This window comes from Penicillium chermesinum, assembly GCF_028974085.1.
Source record: "Penicillium chermesinum strain IBT 19713 chromosome Unknown utg000001l:1.0-1975020.0:1.0-1976611.0, whole genome shotgun sequence".
NCBI classification, from domain to species: Eukaryota; Fungi; Ascomycota; class Eurotiomycetes; order Eurotiales; family Aspergillaceae; genus Penicillium; species Penicillium chermesinum.
This window is the reverse complement of record NW_026695311.1, coordinates 1,808,694-1,825,285: the sequence shown is the minus strand read 5'-3', so window position 1 is coordinate 1,825,285 and position 16,592 is coordinate 1,808,694. Positions and strand designations below refer to the sequence as shown.

Here is a 16,592-nt window from a genome sequence, read left to right as displayed (position 1 = left end):
AACTTTGAAGCAATATGTGGACCCTCAGGCGTCCAACATGAGGAAGTTTTAAGGCATCCGGCATAAGGAAGTTTTAAGGCGTTCCGGCATAAGGCGCTTTATCAAACTTCACACATAAGTATTAACATCCCCCTCAGCTTGGCGGAATTGAGAGCTTCTTGGCAATCATGCCTACCGCTATGGCTATAGGCTGCACACGACAGGGGTATATGCGGCCTTCAGGGATACATCAAAGGTGGCAACACAATGCGACGCTAGCTGCAGGCCGAGTTCAGCCCGATGAATATGTTTAATTAGTTTTTTTTTTTTTCCTGGAAAGACATGACTTTCTCTTACGTAACGTGTAAAACATGCTGGATATAATACCACTATGCGGCATGTATAGGACACACAGCCCCCTAATACATTCCCACTCCGGAATAAACGAGACTGCATTACTGCTAATGACAACAAGGCAGCTAAAGCTCACCGCATGGGAAACCTACTCACTATGAAAGATGACATAATAGTAAATAGAAATGGTAGTTCTACTGGCAGAAAATGTAGGGCTTTGGCTACTCAAATCTCCGGCTGCACATCCTTTTGAATATGATTGTAGGTGGTGTAATTGTAGAACGCAGGCAGTCCTGTGATATCTAGTTCATGAGTGCTTGGCCCGCTGGCGGGTACCATGAAAAGCTTGAAGAATCAATACTGCAAGGCCCAGATGGAGGTACTTTTGTGACGAGGCACTCCCGTCCACCAATGCCGAATCTAAAGCTTACAGCTGACATTGCGGTGCACTGGCCCCATTACTGTCTTGCCCAAGTCCAACCGGGGAGTTGGCTTTTTATTGGGGTGAGAGTAAATCCCTACCGCAAAGAAGGGATCTCCTGATGCCTTGGCCGGATATACTGAATGCCTGACGCGGTTTTGGTGGTCGTCTTATATCCGAAAAACTGGGCTCCGTGCTGTGGCCGACTAGCCACGGCGAAGAGTTCTGAGAAGAAATGCTATTCGCTTGCGTCTGTCATGGGGATATTGGTTCGATAAGGAATCAGTCCCACTTGGATCAGGCCCCGGAGCCAAGAGTTTCATGTGCCGACCGCATGAACTAAGTACGATTAGAGGCGACAAAAAGGGGAAGTTCCGGCGCTGTGTGGAGCCCGGCGATTCAATGGTCATGATCTACATCGCGCCTTTCCTGTGGGGGTGCCGTTCAACTGGCCAGAAGATCGAGATCGTAGTTTGGGGGCGGGATCTTCCGTTCCGGCCGGTCCGCAATCCATCAAGGTCCTCTGATACGTGGGGCCTGCCGATCGCGGAGCCTGATGGGAAACAAGTAATCAGGTAATCCTTTTTCCGTCGACTACCTTGACTTGTGACTGTCAACACAGCTTGGGGCCAACGATATACGTAGAATGCTACTCTCTTTGGTAGTGCGAGTAACTCCTCAGCAGCGGCCGAGATATCCGGTAATACCATTACCATATTTGCAGATGGCGTGTAAATAATGTGTAATATTCAACACCGTCCTCGCCAAGATCTTTTCGGGCCTAAGATATTAAGAGATCTTCTTGTGCAGTCCCTCGGTATGCAGCCATCCTCCTCTTCAATCGATCGATGACAAGATGGCTCGGAGTTCTAAGTCACGACAAACAATTCCTGCTCGGACTTCCTGGAAGGCCTCAGCGACTATATTTCTCGGCTTCGTTGTTCTGATTTGGGCCATCTGCCCACATGTATTTACGCCAAAACCAACCGATTTATCGACGGGCTCTCCAGGCCCCCGAGGCCAACCACCTCGATATGCATTCGCCACGATCCTGACAAGACGAAGTGATCTGGAATACCCTGATGTCAAAACGCCATATCTTCAGGCAACACGACTACTTTCCTTCCAATTACTTCGCAATCCGCGCACACGTACTAAAATCCCGAATGCACAGCTGATCATTCTTGTAACTTCCGAAATCCCGGAAAGTGATCGTGATATTTTGAGAAGAGACGGCGCCCTTGTGATCCCTGTCGAAACGCTGCCCTTTTCCGAGAAATACAAGGACGTCCCTGTCCCGGTTGGCTTGAATATATGGCAATTGTCGGAGTACGACAAAGTTCTATACCTAGATCCAACATCTGTTGTTCTTGATCCATTGGATGATATTTTCGAAGACACAACAACAACTATAATACAGATGACAATCGATGCCCAAGATCACCTACCACAAAGCTATATGATGGCGGGATGGAATCAACGGTATGTGGATTCAAAATTATCCGATGGCGGTGTCCGGCGTGATAAAATAGAGAACCTCAATGCGATGAGTACTGGCTTCTTTGTGACGCACCCTTCAAGCGACATGTTCGAGTACTATATTCGGTTGTTACATTCAATGGAACAATCAAGCTTTGATCATTTGACCCAAAGCATTCTCAACTATGCCCACCGCACAGACGGACCTATGCCCTGGAGAAGCATCGGACCAGGATGGAGCATGACAGGTCCCAGTCGATGGGATATTGAAAATGGATTGAGATCGATCAACCATGCGTGGTGGCGGCCCGCCGCAAACGAAGCCGTTCAAGGTCGCATAGAAGAGACGATGGACGAAATGGCTGCTTATCTGAACCACTAGCTGTCGTTTGCTCATAAAGAATAATTCAGGTAACCATACAATATATGATCCTGTTTATTCATGAACTCGAGCCTGCTGACCGCCAAGCATTGGTTGTAACAGACTGACAACCCCGTGTGGAGTCAAGCCTAACCCGAAAGGGCAAAGTGTCTACCCTTAACAGCAGATCCCCGAGGAACTTCCATCAATGAATCAATTAATCAATGAATCAATCCTCACTAATATTAATCGCGCTTGGCCTCATTAGTTTTCTCAGCATACTATGATATACGGATATGGCTTGTGTAGACATGGCTGGTCGTACTTATATATAAGGTATATGGAGACAAACACGTGGTCATAGCCCTCGTTCATTAACTATCCTTGCAATTAGCATACCTAACTCCAAGCTATCCATGGATCCAACTGACATCGCACAGATGCGTGGGCAGGCGTGCTGACTAACATCAGACTCACGAGCCCGGGAGGAACCCGGTGGCTTTCGTGGGCGGTTTTGGCGAGGCCTTGTTCCACCCAAAATCCTCACCTCACGCATTACTGATACATCCCTTATATCTATGTCACTTATCAACGCCCCCATCCCAGGTACCGGATAAAATAACATCAAGCCTATCCGTTATCCTAAGAACTGTACCTGAAACTGATTCAAGAATGTTCATTTTGACCGTTCCCAACGAGGTCATACCCCTGATTGGAGCACTTGCAATCGGAACAGGATCTTCGTGGGCTAGTGCGGGCTAACCATCGCTTCTATTATCTACTGAATCATCATAACTGAGCTGGCACTCTCCGGGCAGCTAAGCTAGGATCGATCCATGCGGTAGCTCAATTCATCAAAGAAGGACACCTTGTGAGAGACAGACCTATTCACGAGGACGAGCACTCACCAAAACCTGGGTTTTCACGACCGGTCCCGTGTTGTCACTGAATCGACGAGTTCTGGCATAGGTAACCTACCGTATGTGGTCCATGTGGAGCTGTGCCAACAGATACGCCCGATCCCTTCGTAGAGCCCCGACGGTCCTATTGTACAGATACTTGGTGAATTGCCATCGGTCTCGCGTAAGTGAGCGCCTTTGCTCGATGTTTTCCATCTTTTATCTCTTCGGGCGCGGTGGTTGTCGCTCGCGGATCAATCCTTTCTTCCTAGAGACTAGCGGGCGGAGGGTATCTTGCCTAAGACTACCACTCTCTTAGCTAGCCGATGTACCGCTTCATTCCCGGGCTGTCCAATGAGGCCGGCTTTGGAGTTAACCACATGGTATGCTGACCACCAAAATTTTGAAAAATGTTGCTTCTCAAGTATCAACGCTCTTAGTCACTTATCGGACTTGGAATCAAAACCAGCCCTACCCCAAATTCCTCCACGCCAGTCATGCCACAGAGTGGTTGGTAGCATGTTTAAGATTGAAGGGCACGCGGAGAGGGATAAACCAAGGGCTTAGTGTAGTCGTCCAATAAAGGCAGAGGATCTTCTCCATGCAGCTCATGCATATCATCAATTTCCTTGGCAAGCCTTTCATCTTGTGCGCTATGTCTGAAGATCTTGGGGAATTCGGTCAACCGGAGAACGTCGACTGGTAATTTCGTCGAGCATGGATGAGCAGATTCGTAGGAATATTCGAAATTTTTGAGGCCAATAGAAAGCTACAGTTTTGTAAGGTAATTCAGATCTCTAATTAATCCACCAAACTGCAAGTTTTTCACGTGTTTAAAACACGAACTCGCGGTCCGCGATCAGGGAACCCACCTATTCGCAGTCCGACCTTGCAGATTCCACCTGGCGTGGATAAGTACTTTTCAACAATTTGTAGAGGATTCTATCTTGAAACGTGGCTATCATCGGCTACTATAGCCTTGTAAGTAGTGATATACTGATGAACAAGTAATAGAGCTCCTTTTTCATTCATAATTGATCCCCTAAGGTGCTAATGACAATGGTAGCCATCTATTGCTCATAATGATGGCTAATGCGGAATAATCATTCTTTCTCGTGCCAATACGCTTCTAATATCTTGCTGATTGCTTGCAAGCACCGTTCCTCCTTCAGCATTGTATAATGGTCTGAGCTTGGCACACAGCGGACATCAAGATGCCCCGCGGCAAATTCGGCGAATCCATTAGTTCCTCGACATGCGCTTTGATGGGGAGAAGAATTGCTATCATCTTCCACTTCTGCATAACTATTTTCTTTCTTCGCGCAGCGACGAATCAGCAAAATAGGCCCGTGTAACACTTCCGGCTGAAAGACAACATGAATGGCAAGATTGTGGTGCGCATGAGCGAGCAGAACGTCCCGAAACCGGCAAGCTCGGGCATTGTAGTGGGATCTGCAATGCTCCGGCTGGGAATGTCAAAGAGTCGCTCGTACATCTTCTCGCGCGTTGCCTGTACCGTGACCACCGATTGAGAGTCCTGCATGCTGGCCTGAGGTGGGATTGGCGCTTGTACAAGGGCTTCGCTATCAATCAAAATCAGACGAATAGTCTCGCCATGCTTCTGCTCGAGATATTGTGCGACAGCCCAGGCAACAAGCCCTCCAAATGAAAATCCAGCCAGAGTGTATGGGCCCCTCGGTTGTTGTCGGCGCAGAAGTTCCACGAGGTCGGCCGCCATACTGGTAATGGACGGATATGCTTCAGGCTGGTTTGTACGAGGATGGTCCACACGGATGACTTGGTAGGTAGACGGGCGCTGTGCTAGCAAGCGGTATTGGACCGAGGTGCCTGTCACAGCGAAGAAGAGAAACATGTTTGGTCGCTCGGATACCTCGACTGACATTTTGCTTTCGGCGCTCATCACGGGAGGAAAACGAATCAGCGCTTCAGAAAGACGCGCATCTAGCTCCTCATCTGTCAGAGTAAGTTCTGAAGAGCTTCAGTCCTGCCGTGCGTGGGACAACTTTGTGGGTTTGGCGCTGATATCTGGCAGAGATCCATTCAGGTAAGCTTGTTCAAGGCTTGTGGTATCAACCTTGGCATTCCCGTTCAATGGCAGACGAGGCACGAAGATCAAGCGCTGAGGCACCATGTGAGGTGGCAGACGTCGGTTAGCTTGCGCTAAGAGCTCAGCCGCCATAACCGAACGATCCTTTCGAGATTCATCTTCTTGCGCAAAGAAGGCGACTAACTCTTTTAAACACCCTGATCTATTGAGAAGCAAAACGGCCACTTGAACGCTATAATTGGAAAGGGCACTTTCGATCTCAGCCAACTCTACGCGTCGTCCGTTAATCTTGACCTGGCGATCTTCCCGACAGAGATAGAGTAACTCGCCATCATGACTCCAAGCGCCAATGTCACCTGCACCATAGAAGAAAGAAAGGATCATTATTTACCTTTTCGAACTACCGACGAAGTAGCTTGGCTATTTGCGGAGCAGGGTACAAGTTCCTTACCGGTGTTGTACATGAGCCTATGCCCGAAAAGATTGGACCGGAAGACTTGGTCAGTCGCGCTAGGCTGTCCAAAGTATCCCTGGGACAATTGCCGTCCCGCAATCCAGATTGTCCCGCGCACGCCAATAGGAACTTGGCGCATCTTTGCATCCAACACGAAGACATTCATACCAATTGCCGGACGTCCAATGCAGTGCGGACTGGTGCTGGGGTTCATGTGCTTCCATGCGACCACCACACCTTCGGTGGGCCCATAGCCGTTAATGACACGAACCGCCGCCGACCAGCGTCGGATGACCTCTTGTGAGGCCATCTCGTCAGCGAGGAATAGCGAACGAATGAGTGGAAAATTCTGCGGTCGGAGTAAAGAAGCAATTGATGGAGTGATACTGGTCGAAGTAATCCGTAATTTGACAAGCAACGGGGCGAGGCGGGCCATGGCGTCGGCATGCGGCGTGATAACGAGAGTTGCTCCAGCAAATACGGCGCCGAAAAGGTCACTCTGAGAAACATCAAACACTGGTCTTGCAAACCAGAAAATCCGATCTGCTGCTGTGTATTCGAGTGCCTGGGCCATCATAATGCCGTATCCGACAACCTGACGATGAGGCATGGAGACGCCCTTGGGGGTCCCTGTGGTGCCACTCGTGAACAATATAGCTGCAAGGTCGTCGAGTCCAGCTTTCTGAAATTGACGAGAAACGAACGGAGATTTTCGAGAGCGAAAGAGTGTGTCCATTGTCAAGACAGAGACCGTTTTGGCAAGCTAGCTCTCAGAGCTGGTGTTGTGATGATAGCGGATGGCTCGATTTTCTCGATGAGCGTGTTGATACTTGCTGCCGGACTCTCGATATCCAATGGGACGTATGCACAACCTATACAGTGGGCTGCAAATATGGACACAACAAGCTCGAGAGACTTGTCCAAGAACAGCGCAATCCGTGTCCGCTGCTCAATGCCAGCAGCCGCAAGACTAGATACGACCATTTGGACCTGCGCTTCGAGTTGTTCGTATGTCAATGTTCTTGTCTGCCCGCCCTGGTGGCACTCTACGGCAAGGGTTTGGGGCGTCTGCTGCACCCTATGACTCAACAGTTGATAGGAAGTCCATGCGAATTGATCGGGAAAGGCAGCCAACCTTATGAGCGGGTCATTACAGGTCTACTTCAATGAGGAGAGGATAAGTCGACGAGAGCCCAACATGTCAACAATAACAGATACTTGACAGCCAGACAGGGCTATTCCGCTTTTTTAAGAAAGCGATTATTGCCTCATTGCCAAGTATCAACTACGGGTGTGTGCTGACTCGGCAGAACTCTCGCCTGTATTGCCTAAGGTTTGGGCAAGACCGTAGAATAATTAGATATCTTCAAGGTACCGGGCTCAACAATGTAAGTATTAATGAGAATATCCTTTTTAAAGACGATATGTGACGTATGATTAGAAATGGACCAGCAACAATAATTAGCCATAGCAAAGGGAAGTTCTTGGGGTATGGAGTAGTTTCAAAGCAGTTTCAGTCAGAAGCCAACATTGTCGAAGATGCCAATCCTTCGAAGAAGATGCTTACACCTTGGGGGTCACCGAGGTCTCCTTGTCTGCGGACTCCTGATGAGAGACACCAGGCTCGGCCTGCAAGTCTGCGAGCTTCTCTGATTGAATGGCCCCTTGCTCCAGCTGTCGGACATGTCGGAACTGGACATTGGTCTTCCATGCCCGCAGCCCGGGGGTGGTGAACATGGTTTCCACGTCTTCGAGGGTCTTGCCAGCAGTTTCCGGGAGCAGAAGAACACGTGCACTGTCATCGCGAAACAGAATACACCAAACACCAGGTAGGTCTTCCATTTGATGTTCTCAAAAGCGGGAGGCACGAAATATGACAGAGCGAAGTTGAAGATCCAGTTACTGGCGGTGGACAAAGCGACGGCCTTACCACGGAGACGCAATGGGTAAAGCTCTGGAGGGTAGATCCAGCTGACAGGGCCCCAAGTTGGCGCATAACTCGCGACAAACAGATAGGTGCAGGCAATCACCCCTTTCGCTGCCGCGGGCGCGTCGGACAAGTCCCAAGATTCCTCCGCAACGTGGTCCACCCCGCCAGGCGGGGCCGGCTTGCCGTATGACTTCATGATACCTCCGTTGGCAAACATGAAGATCATCATGAGGGTAGAACCGACAAGTAGAGGAGTTCGGCGGCCCCAGCGATCAATGAAGAGCAGGGCAAGGATGGTCATGACCACGTTGATCACATATTGGATCGAAGAGGCAATCAGATTGGCGTTTCCGGACAGGCCAGCCATTCCAAAAACATAGGTGATGTACAGCATCATAACGTTCATTCCGGTGAGCTGGGACCAAATTTGGGTGAACATTCCGATATGAGTCCGGAAGATCATGTGGGGCTTAAACAGCTCGACATAAGATGCGTCCTTGTTCCGGCGCTCAAACTCGACCATCTCCCGGATCTCTTGCAGCTCAGTCAGAACGAACGGGGCAGAGTGGTCTCCCTTGGCGTGGACCAGAGCCAAGACCTCATGAGCCTGCTCCCAGCGATCATGCTTCGCGAGCCAGCGGGGACTTTCGGGCAGCAGGAAGAACATGAAGAAGAGGAAGACCGCGGGAATCATCTGCAAGCCCCAGGGGAGACGCCACGCGGCAGGGCCATCCAGGAAGCTGCTTCCATAGGAGATGTAGAACATGATCAAGATACCCCACGTGATGGCCCACTGCTGGGCTCCGACCACTTGACCACGTTTACTGGGCTGGGCCAATTCGGCGACATAGACCGGAACTTGGGCGCTGAGAACACCGACCGAAAGACCGTTGATGAAACGGCCTACCACCAGCTGGCCGATGCTGAACGAGGAACACACGATTGCGCTTCCGATACACCAGATGATGGAGCCGCCTTGAATAGCACGTTTGCGGCCCAGCCAATCCGTCAGGAAACCGGAGACCAGCGCACCAACAAACGAGCCACCGGGCATGGCGGCCGAAATTCCACCTTGTGTAGAGGAGGTGGGACCCCCGCACGCGCCAGTATCGTCATGACCGGTTTGGTTGAAGAAGCATTTGTATTGCTGTGTGCCGAGACTGCAGAATCGTCAGTACATCGAGAGATGGACTCTGATAGACTGGGCCTTGGATGATTGGAACTTACATAGCAGACATTGAGGCAATATCGAAACCAAACAGTGCACCGCCAATGACGGCCACCGTGGTGATGATGTAGATATTCCCGATCACGTACCCCATGATGGGCGGGATCAAGTGAAGCAACCTTACGAAGGAGAGGCAAATCCGATCCCGTACAGATACGAAAGGAAGAAGGAGGGGGGACGAAAGCGAAGATAAATAGAGAGCCAATTTATTTCTACAAACAGCACCCTGTCAACCTTCAGCCAATCAACCGCCTCCGCATGCCCCAACGCGGGCTTTGCTCCCGACGGGCCCCATTTATTCCCCAAAGAGGATTTTGCGGAGATGCGGGGGAAAACGAAGGGAAGGGCCCCGAGCCCGCTAAAGCCACTAAAGGCCACTAAAGACGCCAGAAAAACACTAAAAGGGCGTCTCGAACCATAGAAGCAAGGAAAGCTCTTAGAGGGATCTGAACCCACGTCTCGCGGTGGGCAAATCAGCGGGCGTGGCGGTTCTAGCGCATGCAACTTCAAGTGTCGACTTCCACGCCACATGGTTTCATCCAGCTCCGGGACCTAATCGGGCCTGGAGTTGGGCTTTTGCCCTTCCACGGTTCGTTGAAGCTTCACCTTCTCTGGCCTTGTTTCTGGAATGGGGTCGTATTTACCTGCTGGGACTCCTGGCCCTCTTTGCACGCATATTCCCTCTTTCCCCTTGATCCGTTCTGCTTTCCGGGTCTTGTCTAGCTTCTGACATAAGGCCGCACCTCTTTAATCACGTCTAGCATACCCCGATCGATTATGATTGGTGCTAGCCCCCTGGAATCTTGGCGAGTCTTGGACATAAGCACCCTGGAGACTGGGGCTGGGGCCTCCAAGAGGCATAGCCGCCAAGCCGGCGCATTGTTGTCAGGGTCAGCACGCTTTGGATTCGGTTCGGGACAAGCACCCGGATTTGTACATGATCGACCATGGAAGCCTTGGACCAGGATCATGTTACCCTTGGCTTCAAGCCACCGGGAGACCGCGTGGGGAGTTTCTGGTACGACCCAATGCATCACGGCGGCTGAACATGCCTCGCGTGCGCCCAGACCGCCCCCCCCCGGCGGCCTGTCGATATTATCGACATGATTGATGCTTCATCGTCTCGTATAGAGACGCATCAAACGATCTTGCCTTAGCGTCGGTGAGAATCCTCCCGACGTTTTTATCGACTTCGCGCCTCTGTCCATCGCTTCCACTTCTAATGAGAAGGCCCAGTTAGCCATTTAAGATGATTCGCGCTTGAAAACCGACTGGCAAGGATTCCTGCCCTTCAGCGGTTTTGAATCTGGCGGATCCTATTGCAGTCACAGCTAGCGGCTTTGTCTACTCGAATGCAAATAGCCAAGTCCAAAGACAGTCACCCGGGCCATGGGATTGCCATGCCATGAAGTCCACATTGTGACCACACAAGGTCTGAGACAGCTACCCTGCCAGAGTCTGAGCGTCATGTCCTTTGAGAGACACCACGCGGAATGCGGTAACGTCGAATAGGGCGCCTAATTCCCGAGGGGATAGAAATTGTGTGGTCGTCACCACTCCACCCTGCGCGATGCGGGGAAGTCCACACAGACTTGCTCAGTCGCATGGCCCACGTTCATCGCAATTCCATTGGCGTGGAAGACCCTAGAAACATTAAGTGTAGGGGCTTGAGAACGGGCCGAGTGCAGCATTCGGGGCCTTTCCCGGGTCACGACGATACGGTCTTCTCACCGTCCTCTCCCTAAGGTGAAGAGGGACAGACGCTTTGTCTGTTCCTAGAGTGAACCCCAGATCCGAGCCTCTTGCCCGAATAAATTCTATGTACTCTATAGCCCATAGTCCAGCTGCCCCACGTCTGCCAGATGTCCCCGCTTTTTCGTGTGGGGCAATCAGGTGACCCTTTACCTGACGCTCAAACTTCCCAGAACGAATCTGGATTGGCTGAAAACAGCAAATGCCCTTTTTCGCACACGTCTTAGTAATCTAACGTAGTTAACTAGTTAACTAACTAGTCACGCTCTAGGGCTCCAAGGCTAACAACTCGATTAAGTAGCCCGATCTCGCCGAAACAACATGCCTCCGAGAACGTCAACATAACCCTGACCCTGAGCAGGATGAAGGGCTTTTCTGAATCACCTGCCGGTCATCAGGATCGACTTCCCTCGTGTGCAGAGGCCCCAGCTCTTCCCGGCCGGGTCTTCACGTATCAGACGCTTTCCTAGCTGAGCGGAGCCAAAGACGGCTCGAGAACAAGCTACAGCGCAACAATCCAAGTCCCCAACCCGCAGTCCAGGGCGATGTCCAGTAAAAGCTGATAAATGCTTTCCATCTTGAGTCATCAGCCGAAAAAGAACTCTTAGCAAGGTGTGCCCCGCAGCAGTCTCTTAAGTAGAACCGTACATAAACATCCATGATGGGAACTCCAACACCCCATAACGGTAACCCATCCGTGGCCACAAAGGAAAGCGTGCCAGACCTTTCACCCTGCTTGCACCATCTGGAGAGCTCTGGCCCGGATACGGCAGGGCAGACACATTACCGTCCCCCAAAAGGTCTAACAGTCCAACGCTTGAACCGCTGCTACTATTCATGCCCTGCGGGGTTGAATTATTGAATTACCTTTTGGGTCAGACAGAGGATGCCCGATGAGGATAAAATCTGGCTAAGCAATCTTCCGAAAGAGCAGGGGGCCGAACATTGTCTGTCTGTCTCTCAGCGCAGTCACGGCCATTGGGCCTCATGGCGTAGCTATGAGGCAGATTTTAGCAATATGCCAACTTGTTGACATGTCATCCACATCTAAGAGCTCGTGCTTGCCAGCGGAACTAGCTTGAGAGATCCATTTCTTTTTCTAGGTTTGCAAATTTTATTCCGCTACCCTCGTTGCGAGTTATGATGTTGAACGTCTGTGGCTACTAAACTTGAAATCCTGTGCAAAAATTCGAAATTGATTCTGACTGTGACTAAGGCTAAGGCAAGAAACTTGACTGGATCTAATGACGGTCTGTGGCCTTGAATCACGCCTTGCCTCTGATCTCGCTACTACCAATGTGGTGGGAACGAATCGAAGTGCATCGTGTATCACATCTACAGCGATGCAAGCACGGCATCAACACCGGAATGCTAAAAGAAACGTACATGTCAGTAAATGAGTGAAGATGAGAAATCTCGTGGACTGACCTTTACAACGGCACGATCAGTCTCGATTCCAGCATAGCCGATCTTGCCGTGGTCGATGGTGATAGCATATCGGCCGGTACGGCCAGATGCCTCGTCTGCCCAGCCAATGCTCTTCGAGAATTTGGCATCGGGGTCGGTGAGGAAAAGCTACAGGGTAAGGTGAGTGAGTCATAAGCAGCAAGGTCAGGGCTCGAAGGTGGTGGGCCTTACGATATCATCACCCCGGACATTGTTGGCCTTGCCCCACGCACTCATCACGAAGGGGTCATTGAAGGCAATGACGGCCACGATATCCACACCCTTCTCGCGGAGTTGGGGCAGCTTCTGGATGTAGCCAGGGACGTGGTTCACGGAGCAGGTCGGGGTGAAAGCACCTACCGATTGCGACGTTAGACCTCCGGCTAGGAACATGGAATATCAATTGATCTCTGATGGCTTTACCTGGCACCGAAAAGAGCACGACCTTCTTGTCGGCCCACTCCTTTGAGGCATTGTAGTTGATCGGAATCCCGCAGGAGGTGATGTCACCGCTTTCTTCCGACCATGGAATGTACCTGCTCGTTGCTTAGAAATTGCAAGGGCGTCGGCTCTCGACGGACTTCCTGGAAGGTCACGTCACTGGGGAACGTGTCGCCGGGCTTCAAAGTAGGCATTGTGGGAGACTGTAGAGGATTGTCGAAGGGAAGAAGTCGAGTGAGGGGCAAGTTACAGTTTAAGCAGGAGAGTGGGCCGAGGACCTTCGGAGATGTGAGGATCATCGATGGGGCCGGAACCTGCCGAAGGCCGCACTTTCACTTCATTTTCTCTGAGCTTTTTGCCTCGAGGACGTGAGCGGACTGCTGAGTGAGGATGGCGTTCTTCGGTTTTGTTGGTTACGAGCCTCGAAGCACGAAGACGATTGCACTCGCAAAAGCACTGGAAAAGCACTGGAAACCGCGTCGTCCGCACGAGATCACGCAATTTGCGCGAACTCGTCCGCATTTGAAGGCGAATCACCAGCCAATGACTAGTTATCTGATCTCGATTTGTCATGAATTGATGTGCAATGCTACTAGTACTTAATGCATAAAGCTTAGATTGGGCCGAATACGTTCCTGGAGAGGATGACTTATGGTCCACTGATGGTACCAATCGATCCACTAAAAGTAGCGCACTTTCCCTATTGGACGCCCATTTGTTCAAGGCGATTCTCTACGACTGTGAGATGGGGGTCTACAGAGCTCTGCGACTCACCAGGCTTTGGGCGCGTATCTCGCCCTTTCTTGCTCTCTTCTGCGGTCACGGGTCCGCCTTCTTTTTACGCTGTGGCATGTGGTATACACCAGCCTCCTTGTCCAGCCGTGATCCTGCCATTTTCCCTACTCCGTGCTTTTCTTTATATTCCGTGGTTGAATACGAGAATCTCGGAGAACCAGGAGCCCTGTGGGTCTTCCGGAATTTAGCGGAATCTGGAGGTTCGCACAGCCCAGCCGGTGACCGTCTTGGCCAGAGACGTCTAACGCGGAGGGGTATTCACTGAGTATAGCGAACCGCTGGCATAAAGGGTGAGCACGACAAGGGTCCAAGGGTATAAAAAAAAAAAGTGTCGCAGCCATTACTAGTATGATACAGAACAAAATGAACCTTAACACATCCTATGCCCGCGATTCCTTCTCAGCGCTGTGGACAATCGTTTCATGCACCACTTTGATACCGCCATTGTGGCTGGCGTGGCTATGTGTTTCCCAGTCATTGTCGCCTCCTGTACAAGTTGCCGGCTGCTGTCGAGAATCCGGCAGGATCATCTGCTCGTCGCTAACTGTATTCCACTGGCTGTCGGCGGGCAGCGAGAGAGGATGCCTGAACTTCTTGCGCTTCGGGTAGCTACCGGGGCCAGTATCGCCATCAGACAGCTGGTAGGCTGGATCACTCTGCGAGCCTCCTTTGGTGGAGAGGTAGAGGCCTGCACGGCGGGCCATGCGCCGGATGAGCGGGTAGATCATGGGGACGTTTCCAATCACAACAGCGACGAAGGTCTCGCGACATGCCCAACTTCCTGCTTGCTCGGCACCGTTGGCTCCATCCTAGCAATTTCACCCGGTGTTAGCTTCTCCGAATCCTGTCGCGGAGCCTTGGGGGGGAAGGTAATTCTCTTACTGTCAAGATCAAGACGCAACGTAGAATTCCACACATCATGACGAACAGTCCGCCGCTGAACAGGACCAGCAGCTCAACCTTCTCTCGCCATCGCAAGCGAGCTCGGAATAACATCTAGAAGACCGGTCAGGACTCCACGCTATGATATCCGTATGGTTCAGTGACTCACAGGGGCCGGAATGCTTATCAGGTAGATGTCTGTGAGTACGTTCAAGACCACGGTCACGTATATATCGATCTTGGATACAGCAGGCTGGCAAAGGTCTGTATTCGCATCACTGTTAGAGGGGTACTCATCTACTATGTGATGCTGATTTCCATACTTCCTGGATCGGGGTAGATTTGCCAGTTCTTCTCCATCGGATGGCAACCAAAGAGGATAGAGAAAAGGGTCGCAATGTAGGTCGTGCCAATCAAGACGTAAGCAACTTGGATTCGGATGCGCATGTTGATCAATCCGGCCCTAAGGTGTCCCGTCAGACTGATGTATCGCCAATGCCGCCGGGCGCACAGGCTGCTGCGATCGGTGGGAGTACTCACGTCAGTCGGGCATAGAAGATGGCCATACAGGTCTTGAGCAGCCAGAGCAAAAGGGTGTACAGCGACCATCCGGTCACCTGCACTTTGGATCCGCCCACTCGTAGGGAATACTCCTGCGAGCTAGGAGACAATGCGGCTCGTTGCTCGTCGGTCATGGCATTGTTTGCGAGTCCTTCAAACCACGCCCCAACCGTATACGCGGCCGCTGTCTCAAACGAGTAAACCACCTGGGCCACCGCGCATTAGCGGACATCGAAGCACTTTCTGGGGATGCCCGGATCTTACACATGCCAACAGCATCAAATAGTCGTCGGGCTGGAAGTTCTTAGGTCCAACCATGATCCATCGTGCAAGGGTGCGTAGGCCAATGATGACGATGGCCGCGCCTAGCAAAGTGAACGCCTCGGTAACAAACTCGGTCATGATGGATGGACGCGCTCCGTCAGTGAATCTGGTTCCATGAACCAGCTTTCATTTTCGGGAGCACGATGTAGATAAAGTACCACCTCAGACTTGGGAAGAGCAGGGGATGTCATGTCGCTGCTTGGATCTCCTCCCCCTCCATCGGCCTGTATCTTGCCATTGGAACTAGGCCGAACAAAGAAAATCGAACCCCCGGTCAACTTAGAAACGCCAGGCGCAAAATAGAATTGGATAGCTCCTCTTCTCTCGAAGCCACAGGCGGGCCCGATGTGGCTCCCCTTGGGCTACAGTAGAACCCACTACGTTGAGGTCATTCTGTTGCACAAACTAGAAGTCGCTTCCCTTTCTACGGAAGCTGCTGCTTCCCTTATCTAATTTGATTATGTTCTCTGGAACGCGAAATCATCTCGTAAGCATCGATTGAGACGAGCCCGCTGGTCTACAGGGTCTCTTCTGACTGAAATGCTTGATCGAAGAGCTTCTAGACCCAACCCGGCTGTGGGTCAAGCAACGGAGCACGAGGCCTGATCCGTTGATCTTTCCCATCGTGGATTTTCGAACGCCCAAGGTCCTGGGAAAGACCCACTGGATGGCCCCTAGCTCTTCTTGACTTGAGGCGATCGGCATATGTTGGTTGTAGAGGGTCTAAGTCCCATGGGTACGCAAATGTTGTCCAACATCGAGATCTATTTCTTTGACGGCCCAGGATCTGCCATGAACCGGACTGTTGGCTGCGTAGGTCTGTGCGATGTCTGCACGTCGATCGTTCTGAGCGGTTTGCACGGTCTGCACAGGGTGCAGTCTTTGATCGCGAACCAGCGGTTATCTCGGCTCCAATCGGGGAAGGCGCATCGCGACTCTGCGAGTCCATAGAGGCCCCTGGTCGGTTTGGAATATGAATTGAGCTTTCTTTGTACGAGTAATTGGAATATTGACAAATAGAACTTTTCCCGGGGCGTTGGTCTGCTGCGACGCCCTATCATATTCTCTTATTCGTCAGAACGTGTTGTGACTTTGCAGTTTACTTGCCAAGCATCCCAAGGCTCGAACTCCGAGATCGAATCCTGAAGAGTCTCGTCAAGACGGAGCCGTGTCTCCCTCTAGTTGACGGGAGCACGACCGAGGGCGTGGGAGCTCTTC

The 16,592-nt window shown here is 51.4% G+C and overlaps 8 protein-coding genes across 8 annotated transcripts; 2 read left to right on the top strand and 6 right to left on the bottom strand.

Moving 5' to 3' along the window:
• Positions 1-1,610: 1,610 nt before the first annotated feature.
• N7468_000706 (putative glycosyl transferase family 8 family) lies at positions 1,611-2,615 on the top strand (the record flags this gene model as incomplete). Its single annotated transcript, XM_058470003.1, has 1 exon — positions 1,611-2,615. The coding sequence occupies one exon, from the start codon at positions 1,611-1,613 to the stop codon at positions 2,613-2,615; it is 1,005 nt and encodes a 334-aa protein (XP_058336034.1).
• A 2,211-nt stretch (positions 2,616-4,826) lies between these two features.
• On the bottom strand, positions 4,827-5,396 carry N7468_000705 (thioesterase domain-containing protein; the record flags this gene model as incomplete). The annotated part of the gene is made up of 1 exon (XM_058470002.1): positions 4,827-5,396. The coding sequence occupies one exon, from the start codon at positions 5,394-5,396 to the stop codon at positions 4,827-4,829; it is 570 nt and encodes a 189-aa protein (XP_058336033.1).
• A 96-nt stretch (positions 5,397-5,492) lies between these two features.
• N7468_000704 (uncharacterized protein) lies at positions 5,493-6,625 on the bottom strand (the record flags this gene model as incomplete). Its single annotated transcript, XM_058470001.1, has 2 exons — positions 5,493-5,830; positions 6,013-6,625. 2 exons carry the CDS (start codon positions 6,623-6,625, stop codon positions 5,493-5,495), a joined length of 951 nt encoding a protein of 316 aa, XP_058336032.1.
• Positions 6,626-6,753: 128 nt separating this feature from the next.
• N7468_000703 (uncharacterized protein) lies at positions 6,754-6,999 on the bottom strand (the record flags this gene model as incomplete). The annotated part of the gene is made up of 1 exon (XM_058470000.1): positions 6,754-6,999. The coding sequence occupies one exon, from the start codon at positions 6,997-6,999 to the stop codon at positions 6,754-6,756; it is 246 nt and encodes an 81-aa protein (XP_058336031.1).
• A 579-nt stretch (positions 7,000-7,578) lies between these two features.
• N7468_000702 (uncharacterized protein) lies at positions 7,579-8,999 on the bottom strand (the record flags this gene model as incomplete). Its single annotated transcript, XM_058469999.1, has 2 exons — positions 7,579-7,865; positions 7,946-8,999. 2 exons carry the CDS (start codon positions 8,997-8,999, stop codon positions 7,579-7,581), a joined length of 1,341 nt encoding a protein of 446 aa, XP_058336030.1.
• Positions 9,000-11,586: 2,587 nt separating this feature from the next.
• On the top strand, positions 11,587-11,787 carry N7468_000701 (uncharacterized protein; the record flags this gene model as incomplete). Its single annotated transcript, XM_058469998.1, has 1 exon — positions 11,587-11,787. One exon carries the CDS (start codon positions 11,587-11,589, stop codon positions 11,785-11,787), a length of 201 nt encoding a protein of 66 aa, XP_058336029.1.
• A 473-nt stretch (positions 11,788-12,260) lies between these two features.
• Positions 12,261-13,006, bottom strand: N7468_000700 (peroxiredoxin family protein; the record flags this gene model as incomplete). The annotated part of the gene is made up of 5 exons (XM_058469997.1): positions 12,261-12,296; positions 12,354-12,500; positions 12,564-12,727; positions 12,795-12,917; positions 12,949-13,006. The coding sequence occupies 5 exons, from the start codon at positions 13,004-13,006 to the stop codon at positions 12,261-12,263; spliced, it is 528 nt and encodes a 175-aa protein (XP_058336028.1).
• Positions 13,007-13,987: 981 nt separating this feature from the next.
• On the bottom strand, positions 13,988-15,452 carry N7468_000699 (uncharacterized protein; the record flags this gene model as incomplete). Its single annotated transcript, XM_058469996.1, has 6 exons — positions 13,988-14,416; positions 14,490-14,603; positions 14,659-14,753; positions 14,813-14,952; positions 15,030-15,256; positions 15,315-15,452. The coding sequence occupies 6 exons, from the start codon at positions 15,450-15,452 to the stop codon at positions 13,988-13,990; spliced, it is 1,143 nt and encodes a 380-aa protein (XP_058336027.1).
• Between the last annotated feature and the right edge of the window lie 1,140 nt (positions 15,453-16,592).